The sequence below is a fragment of the Podarcis raffonei genome, chromosome 4, assembly GCF_027172205.1.
Source record: "Podarcis raffonei isolate rPodRaf1 chromosome 4, rPodRaf1.pri, whole genome shotgun sequence".
Classification (NCBI taxonomy): domain Eukaryota; kingdom Metazoa; phylum Chordata; class Lepidosauria; order Squamata; family Lacertidae; genus Podarcis; species Podarcis raffonei.
In genome coordinates, this window is record NC_070605.1 from 18853616 (window position 1) to 18863701 (window position 10086).

Consider the following 10086-nt stretch of genomic DNA (forward strand, 5'->3'; position numbering starts at 1 on the left):
TTACCTTTACCTTTATAACAGACTACAGTACCCAGAATTCCTTGGAGGAAGCTGTGATTGTTACACATGGTATAAGAATGTGGCATCTGTGCTATAGTAGTTATGATGCTGGGCTAGATGAAACTGATTGGCTCCAGCAGGCCTCTTCTTTTTGTTTTGTTTCTGGTGGTCGCTGCTAACTCTGTTTTCGTTTGCTTTTCTCTAGCGGCAAGGGAGCTACCAGTCAGCCCCGCTGCCAGAGTACAACGTCCCTGCGTTAATGGAACTGGTGCGTGAGAAGGAGGAGAGGATTCTGGCTCTGGAAGCCGACATGACCAAGTGGGAGCAGAAGTACCTCGAAGAGAGCGCCATCCGGCATTTCGCCATGAACGCCGCTGCGGCAACTTCCACGGAAAAGTAGGGAAATGGCTAATGGAAGAAAGAGTCTGTCAGCATTGTTTGTGTTTGCCTTCTTAAAAAGAAGAAAATGAAAACGTACATTGGGCTCGAACCTCAAGTCAATATATAGATCAGGGTTTCCCAAACTTGGGTCTCCCAGCTGTTCTTGGACTACAACTCCCATCATCCCCAGCTAGCAGGACCAGTGGTCAGGGATGATGGGAGTTGTAGTCCAACAACAGTTTGGGGAACCCTGATGTAGACAATAAGCAACTTGCAACAAAAACTGTGTACAAACTATAAAGCACAACAGAAATATATTTCCCTACTGGAAAGAATTCTGAAGGGTTTCTGGGAATTGTAATTCTGTGATGAGTAAGCTACAATGCCCAGAATACTTAGAAAGAAAGAATGTGCCTTAAAATTATAATGTTTATGCAGCCAAAAGGCCGTCATATGGAGGCCTCTTTTCTGTGTTATAGCTAGTCACGGCCTCTTCACCCCATGTCACCCGCACAATGTCCATTTTCTCCTCCAACAGTCAGCCAGCATTTTGTGGCCACTTAAGCAAGCCTGGCCCTCATTGGGATGTTTTGAAGTCTCCCACACCCACCTGGGGGCTTTCCCTCCTTGAAATATGCCTTGTGCTCCTGCAAACCTCTCCTGTGCCTGCTGATACCTCTTGTCTTGTGGGCGAGTGGTGGCATTTTAGTCACTAACGGATCCACATTTGCCCCTGAACTTCAGAAAGAGAAGGAAAGGGTTTTATAGTGACAAACTATACAAATAGTCTTTGAATTCTGCAGAATTCTTCTTCAGGAAGATGAGTCGGTGCTGTGGATAAAGACTTGGCTGTGGGTGTTCTCCAGTAGCGGGTGACTTTTTGGGCAAATATAGATGACCATTTGTTGTCTGTTGTTGTTTAGTTGTCTTAGTCGTGTTCGACTCTCTGTGACCCCATGAACCAGAGCATGCCTTGGAAACTATCACTTTCTTCTCAAAACTTCTCCTTTTTTATGTCCGTGGAGTTTTCTTGGCAAAATACTGGAGTGGATTGCCAGTTCCTTCTCCAGGTGGATCACATTTAGTCTAAACTCTCAACTATGATCTCTCTGTCTTGGGTGGCCCTGCATGGCATAGCAGGTGGTAAATTACTATAGTGGGCATATAGCCTCTGTCTGTCTGCCGCGTCCTGTCTAGTGGAAAACTTTACTGCTTTTCTACTGCTTTTATTTTGGGTTGGGTGCAGATTTTGGTTTTCAAAAAAATCTGCTGTGGCTTCATGCTGCAGATGACTCACTGTGGGGAGAAAGAACATAGCTCAGTGTTCAAGTACCTGCTTAGCATGCAGAAAGTTCCAGGTAGAGTAATGAGAGAGTAATTAGATTTAGTTTACATTTAAAGGCAAACCTACCCAGCACTAGGTATGCGGGTGGTGCTGTGGGTTAAACCACAGAGCCTAGGACTTGCCGATCAGAAGGTCGGTGGTTCGAATCCCCACGATGGGGTGAGCTCCCGTTGCTCGGCCCCAGCTCCTGCCAACCTAGCAGTTCGAAAGCACGTCAAAGTGCAAGTAGATAAATAGGTACCACTCCGGCGGGAAGGTAAACAGCGTTTCCGTGCACTGCTCTGGTTCGCCAGAAGCAGCTTAGTCATGCTGGCCACATGACTCGGAAGCTGTATGCCGGCTCCCTTGGCCAATAAAGCAAGATGAGCGCCGCAACCCCAGAGTTGGCCACGACTGGACCTAATGGTCAGGGGTCCCTTTACCTTTACCCAGCACACACTTTCTGAAATGTTGACACGAACCGAAACATAGCCAGCCTTCTCCATATCTTGCAGTACAGTTCTTCAGCCGAGTATTTTGTGTCCCAAAAGTGTGTTCAAAGGTAAAGTGTGCGCAGGAGTGCTAACAGTAGTGAACACGTTATATTAGGGGAAATTGCTTTGCAAAAATGTGTATTTCTGTATCTTGTGAATGTAACTTGTTTATGTTTAATACTGAATTTTACATTTTTGTGACCATAATAATAATAATAATATTAATTATAATTATAATTATAATTATTATTATTTATACCCCACCCACTGTGAGTGGCTCACAACAGAATATTAAAAACATGATAAAACATCAAACATACAAAACTTCCCTAAACAAGGCTACTTTCAGATGTCTTCTAAAAGTCAGATAGTTGTTTATTTCCTTGACATATGATGGGAGGGTGTTCCACAGGGCAGGCGCCTCTGCCTGGGTCTTGCTGGTGAATGGTAGGTGGTATTAAGTAAATAACTAAGTGAGGCAAAATTGCATACACAAATGTGAATGAATGAATTAATTAGTATACCACCCTTCACCTGTAGATCTCAGGGTTGTTCACAATATAGGAGAAATGCACACCAAGCGGATGAATTTTCATGGGGACTTAAAAAGAAAAAAAGACTCACAAACCAATGTGGAAATGTGGAGAGCAGAACATAAAAGTGGAGCTATGAAAAACTGTATTTTGACAGCTCTGCCCATCTCTAGCTCCGTGTTCAATCCCACGCCTCTACAGTTAAAAGGACCAAGAGACAGATCTCCCTCTGCCATAGACCCCTGGAGAGCAGCTGCCAGTCAGAATAGAAAACATTGGGCTGGAGATGCAAATATTCTGAGCTAGTATAAGGAAGATTATTTATGCTCCTTATCTTTTGACCAAATCAAAACTGAAGGTTCCCCCCCCCTCTCTGTCTTTCTCTCTCTCGTTGCCAGGGACTCCTCAGCAATTAATCACTCACGGAACGGGAGCTACAGTGAAAGCTCCCTGGAGGTCCGCATGTGGCAGGAGGAAGAAGAGATTTTGCAAGCCAACCGACGGTGTCAGGACATGGAATACACGTAAGGAGCAGCTGTCAAGTAGCTACCATGGGATTTACATGAGCACCCGCAGCGCTGAAGCCTCTTGACTGTCTTGATATTCTGGCAGGCACACCAATTCAACCCCTTTGCGTTAGCCCTATGCCAAAGCATGGCGGTGGGAACACAGGGGCAGACACAGTGTGAATGCGCAGCTCGTCTCTCCCTCTGACCCCATGAGCACCCAAATAAGACTCTAGTAAAAGCATGCTTTACCAAATACTGTGGAGGCCAGGTATATACAGTGGTACCTCGGGTTACATACGCTTCAGGTTACAGACTCCGCTAACCCAGAAATAGTGCTTCAGGTTAAGAACTTTGCTTCAGGATGAGAACAGAAATCGTGCTCCAGCGGCGCAGCAGCAGCAGGAGGCCCCATTAGCTAAAATGGTGCTTCAGGTTAAGAACAGTTTCAGGTTAAGAACAGACCTCTGGAACGAATTAAGTACTTAACCCGAGGTACGACTGTATATATGAGATGGGTTGTATGGGGTGTTATGGAAGGGGTTGTACCTCTGGTGGGGGACACGTCATGCTCCTTCTGGGGTAGTTTGTCCACCTTTGATCCCCACCCTGCCTGCACTCAGCTCTCACCTGTGGCTCCTAGAAGCTGTCAGCATGCAACAGCAGCCACACCCAGCTTCCAGTGGCCGGTTAAACCAGGTGAGAGTAGCCAATGGCTCTCAAACCCTCGGTGGGTTACGGACTTCCCCTGCAAGCAAAGACAGGCTCCGGCAGATTGACCGGACAAAACAAATAGTGGGTCCAGCAGTCAAGAAGGCAGTTACTGCAGGTGATGTGTAGAGGGAAGTGAGGGGCAGGGAGGGTTAGGCAAGCTGGGAAGGTTGCCCATCTAGGAGAAGGAAAACTCCGCTGCCTTTGAGATATCTTGAGGAGAAGAAAAGGCTAAGGAGTAAACCCTACACCAAGGGTAGGGAACCTAAGGCCTGGGGGCTGGATCCAGCCCAATCACCTTCTCAATCCGGCCTATGGATGGTCTGGGAATCAGTGTGTTTTTACATGAGTAGAATGTGTCCTTTTTTTTAAAATGCACTTCTGGGTTATTTGTGGGGCATAGGAATTCGTTCATTTTCCCCCCCAAAATATAGTCCGGCCCCCCACACGGTCTGAGGGACGGTGGACCGGCCCATGGCTGGAAAAGGTTGCTGACCCCTGCCCTACACCAATCCAGAGGGGAGTCCCTAAGGCAGTTGGATGGTGCCTTGTAAGCCTCCTTCTAGCAACTCCTGGTGCCAAATGTATTGCTCTGCTTTCCTTTGGACCACATCAGTGAGGCCGAAAGGGGGTCTTGTTGTCTGGGCAGCTCAGGACCTCCATACACGCTGCTCAGGCTTTCGCCCTGCGGAGGTCACTTTGGTGCTTCTATTGTAGCAGTTTGAAGGTGCACTCCATTGTCTCTGGAGACAGACAGGTGCCATCAATGTGTATGAAGGAGCAGTTTTGAGTTTCAGACATTCTACTGTTTGGTTATTCAAAACAGTACATAGAGCATTCCTCTTGCCTTATTAAGCACTTGGCAGAATTTTGCATTTTGATTCATTTCAAATTAAAATTAGAGTTTTAATTGTGGATTCTCTGTGCTAAAGAATTTAAAGGTTCTGAACCTGGAAAGTCTGCTTTCTGCAACCTGTGAAAATTGAGCGGATTTCTGCAAATTTTATAATGTTGCAGTCAGGTTGAATCCACAGATATTCTCCCTCTGCGATAAACACTCACTCTCAGACACAGGAAACTAAATATACACCACATCCATTTATAAACAGACTTTGCAAACTCCTACAGTTGCAGCTTGGGCACTTCTTTAAACAGATACCGGTACTAAAACTGAATTTGTCATACCAGCGTTGTGGGACCAGGCCACCTCCTTTCAAGCCTCTTCTCATCTCTGGAACACGTTTATCTGCATATTTTAACAGGATAAAGAACCTGCATGCAAAAATCATAGAGAAAGATGCCATGATCAAAGTGCTTCAGCAGCGGTCCAGGAAGGACCTTGGCAAAACTGATGCTTCAAGCCTGCGACCTGCTCGGTCGGTCCCGTCCATTGCTGCAGCCACTGGAACTCATTCTCGCCAGACGTCCCTCACCAGCAACCAGGTGGCCGAGGAGAAGAAAGAAGACAAGACTTGGAAAGGGAGCATAGGTGAGCTTCGGTGTTAGTTGGGCCTTGGCAAAGAGATTCAGCTCTCCCCATCTCTTAGTAGAACAGCTTTGGACTACAACTCCCATCAGCCCCTGCCACCTTATGCGTTGGCCCCAACCATTGCAGTCCAAAACATAGGGAGGGCACCAGGTTGGGCAAGTCTACTTCCGCTGGTTCTTGTTGCTTTTCTGGCTGTTGCGTTTTATGAAAGTGGATTGTTGTTGTTTTTGCTTACTGAGTGAGTGGATGAATTCATTTGTTGTTACAAACATCATGGTCATTTCAACCATCACTAAAAAAAAGAAATACACATATACAAAATTTACATGCATACACCATTACAAGGCAGAATCACCCAATTCATACATACTGTGTGTGTGTGTGTGTGTGTGTGTGTGTGTGTGTGTGTGTGTGTATAAAAATAAAAATTTGTTGTTGCTTTGCTTACTCTATATTGATTGGTGTTTTATTGTGTTGCAGTTTTTTTGGCTTTTTATGGGGACCCTGTGGCCGAAGATGCAGGGTAAAAATGACAATATATAAAATAGCACCAAAGGAGGAGATCAGCCAATTAAAAATGCTTGGTCAATGCACTTGGTCAAACAAAAGCCCTTGGCAGCTGGGGATTCACACTTTATAGCACTTTGAACTTAGGCAATAATGATAATGATGATGATGATGATGATGATGATGATGATAATAATAATACTGAAATATAAGTGACACACACACAATCAATTTAAAATAAGCAATATGAATTTTTAATTCATACAAGAGCAAGCATATGTCTTGGGTATTTGGTGAGTCAAATAATCACATTCGTTTCCATTAAGTGGCAAAGTTTAAATGCAGAACATTGTCAGTGGTGCATTCACATTTAAATTATTATTATTCTTTGCAATTGACACAAGAGTATTGGTTAGTTCAAATCCAGATCTGATGTTCAGCTCCCACATTCCACTACTTTGGGGGCCTTTTTTTCCTGCCTCCCTCCTTCAGCCTCAGGTTACCTATCTCTTTATCCCTTACTTCCCAGCTTTGTGAAAGCTCTTTGTAGCCTTCCCAGTAAAGCTGCTTATTCCCTTTCTTTCCCCGGGACACTCTTGGCCAAACTGGCAACTTACCCTTCCCTCGCAGGACTTGTACTGCAAATGTCCCGCCTGCTTTGTTCTCTAAGCAGTTGGAATGTTTGTGGACATTCTATGCCACCACGCCATCTTCAGCTAGTATGTTATCAAAAAGCTTCACTGTGGCAAGCACAGTACAATACAGCCACGCAGACCAGTCCATTTCCTAGTCATTGCTTGCAATTGTTCACTTTCTTGTTGTTGGTTCCATGGTATTGGCATTTTTAATCTAAATTGCTTGGATGGGAAAGACAAAATAACAGAGATGGGGCATATCTGGTGTTTTGTATTGTGTGTTGTATCTCCCTCCCCCCCTTTGTTTTAACATGCTGTGTGGTTAATTTAAACCACTTTGAGCCTTTGGGAAAATAGAGTAGAACTTTAATTAAACCAATGGGGTCATTTCCCTCTCTTGTTTCTCCTGCTCCTCTAGGATTGCTCTTAGGGAAGGAGACCCAGGACCAGTCGCCCATCCCTTTGTTGCCACCTCCACCTCCTGCCACACTGTCTTCTGGAATGTCCTCATGGCCGGTGACTGTCTGCCACACTAAGACGGGGAGCAAAGACAGCAGCACTCAGACGGACAAAGCCTCTGAACTTTTCTGGCCAAACTCTGCCTCTTTTCCGGGCAGAGGGAAGTTGACTAACACCCCAGGGGGCAGCCCAGCCCTCAGGCACACTGCAGGCAGAGGCGTTGGAGAGAGGCCGGGTGAGTAAATTTGAACGCCATGGGCCTGGGAACAGGAGCAGGGCAGGGAGGGTGTTTTGAACTGCAGTGTGCAGAACCTAGAATTATGAAATTCTGTCTCCAGAAAAGAAAGCTTTAAATAGACGGTTGCCTTGCCTCCGCAATAGACTGGACGAGAGATGAACTGCTGCTTAATCCAGATAAGGCTGAGGCACTGTTGGTAGGAGGTTCCCTAGACCGGATGGCTGGGAGGTTGCCTGCTCTTGGTGGGGTTATATTCCCTCTGAAGGAGCGGGCACCTAGCTTGGGGGGTACTTCTACCTTTGTAGTTGCTTGAGGCTCAGGTGGCCTTGGTGGCCCAGAGTGTCTTTTCTCAGCTTCAGCTGGTGGCCCTATCTGGACAGAGAAAGCCTAACTTCTGTTGTCTATGCTCTGGTAACCTCGAGGTTAGGTTACTGCAACACGTTATACATAGGGCTGCCTCTGAAGGCAGTTCAGAAACTTCACTTGGTGCAGAATTCAGCGGCAAGGTGGTTTGACCCTTGTCCACACCAATCCTGATCTGACTGCACTGGCTGCCTATCAGTTCCCAGGCCCAATTCAGAGTGCTGGTTTTTGACCTATAAAGCCTTAAATGGCCCAAGGACCACAATACCTCAAGGACCACCTTTCCCCATACGAACCGACCAAGACCCTCCAATTATCTGAGGCTCTGGTGTGCTTCCTCCTCCAGAGATCGGTAGGGTGGCAACATGAGAATGTGTCTTTTTGTTTAGGATTGTGCATCAGTTCTAAAGGAGCAAGTTATTGCTCCTTCCGCAGGCAGCGCCTTAAATCTGATTTATAGCATCACAGAGTGCTGTACCCAACCCCCAAAATATCTCAGATTAACTCCAGGAGACCGTCACTTACCTCTGAAGGTCAAACTGCATGTTGCATTATATAAATTCCATTATTCTTTTTTCCCCTCATTTATTTTTATGCAGAGCAGCTGTAGGTGGCTGCAAGGTTGAGTGGGTGTCTGGCAGGGGAAGAGAATCTGCTGCACCCTTTCACTGCCAGCTGGTTTGCTTGCTTAGAATTGCTCCAAAAGCATCTGCTTTCCCATATCTGGGGGACGGGGGTGAGACACGTGGTTCCCATATTTCCCCCCATGGAAAGCAGCACAATTTTAAGCAATCAGCAACCAGCTGGTAGGAAGGAAACGGTTAAGTAGACTCTCCCCGCCCCCAACTTCCCTTCTTCCGCTATCAGTTTTCACTTTAACTTTGATGCCACTCACAGTGTTTTTGCAAGTCTCCTCCACACTGTGCACTTAAAATGCCTTTATACCACTTTGACCAAAGAGTCCTGGGAACTGTAGTTTGCTAAGGGTGCTGAGAATTGTCAGGCGACACCCCCTGCAGAGCTACAATTCCCAGCGCCCTTGCCAAACTACAGTTCCCAGGACTCTTTGGGGGAAGCCATGATTCTTAGAGTGGAATAAGAGTACAGTGGTACCTCGGGTTAAGTACTTAATTCGTTCTGGAGGTCTGTTCTTAACCTGAAGCACCACTTAAGCTAATGGGGCCTCCTGCTGCCGCCGCACAATTTCTGTTCTCATCCTGAAGCAAAGTTCTTAACCCAAGGTACTATTTCTGGGTTAACTGAGTCTGTAACCTGAAGCGTATGTAACCTGAAGTGTATGTAACCCGAGGTACCACTGTACTTTAAATTTGGTGACCAAGCCACACCCAAACAATTGGGAATTGTGGTAACGCAATGTGCACTTTGGCCCGAAGATCAACTTTCGCCCTCTTCACGGTTTCTCCACAGAGAACTCTCCCAGCCATGGCAAGCTACCGGACAGCAGCAAAGGCGGCAGGGTCAGCAGCCTGCTTCACAAACCTGAATTCCCAGATCCAGACATGATGGAAGTCCTTATCTGAAGCTACACTTCTCAGGTGCTGCCGTTTCCCCTGCTAGTGCACATAGCCCCCTGAAGGAGGGCGCTGCCGTCGTTGGCACTGTTGCTGCTGCTGCCGTGCAAAACTCGAGAGCTCTGGAGAATTTTACAAAACCGGACCAAAGAAGTTTAGATCTAGACGGCAAACGAGACTTTTAAGCAAAGCACAGAGCATGTGAGACATTGGAGATGGGACATTTGGGATACCTGCTACGTACAATCATTAAAAAATTACATTGGCCAACGAGATGTGGATTTGAAAGAGCGACGGCAAAAGGAAGACATGAGCATCTGCATTTTCTGTCGGGGGCGGGGGAAGGAACTTTGGAAGGCACGGTCAGCATGCCAAGGACAATTCTGCAACCACCAAGTTAGTGGTGGTTGCTTTTTTTAATCACCTGCTAGCTAACCAGAGCAGCCACATTCCCTCTGTGAAATGTTTTGTGCAACGTGCACCCCTGGGATGAGGGAGCAGGACTTCCCTATATTTAGACATCATCCCACTGCCTTCTTCCTGCTGTTTTTGTTTTCATATCCTTCCTACCCACCTTTATAGAGAGAGAGAGACATGGTTAAAAACAGGGTGCGGAACAACGTGCCCTTCTGATAAATTTTCGCAACTCTTCGCCTCTATTTAATATTTATTGAGCAACGACAGCATGCGGTTGCCAGCACAGAAGCAGCAGGATCCTTCCTTGCTAAGAGGGCTTAGAACATGGGTAGCTGATGGGGGGGCCCCTCTCCAGATGTGCTTGGATTAGAGCTCCTTTCGCCCCAGCTGAGAGCCAGGAGTGAGCTGTAGCCCTGTAACATCTGGAGAGCACAATGTTGGCTGCCACTGGCTTCAAATCTAATGTTATCTCACGCATTACAGGTGGGACATAGTTA

At 46.5% G+C, this 10086-nt stretch overlaps 1 protein-coding gene across 6 annotated transcripts in view; it reads left to right on the top strand.

The window, feature by feature from the left end:
• The window catches only part of AMOTL1 (angiomotin like 1), an 80138-nt gene extending 70315 nt beyond the window's left edge, over positions 1–9823 (top strand). For all 6 annotated transcript variants that reach the window (XM_053385641.1, XM_053385647.1, XM_053385644.1 and 3 more), the window contains 5 exons: positions 206–396; positions 3131–3256; positions 5212–5438; positions 6999–7274; positions 9069–9823. In XM_053385641.1, the coding sequence (XP_053241616.1) occupies positions 206–396; positions 3131–3256; positions 5212–5438; positions 6999–7274; positions 9069–9181 (933 nt within the window). In that variant the 3' untranslated portion in view covers positions 9182–9823. The remainder of the gene's footprint in view (positions 1–205; positions 397–3130; positions 3257–5211; positions 5439–6998; positions 7275–9068) is intronic.
• Positions 9824–10086: the final 263 nt, after the last annotated feature.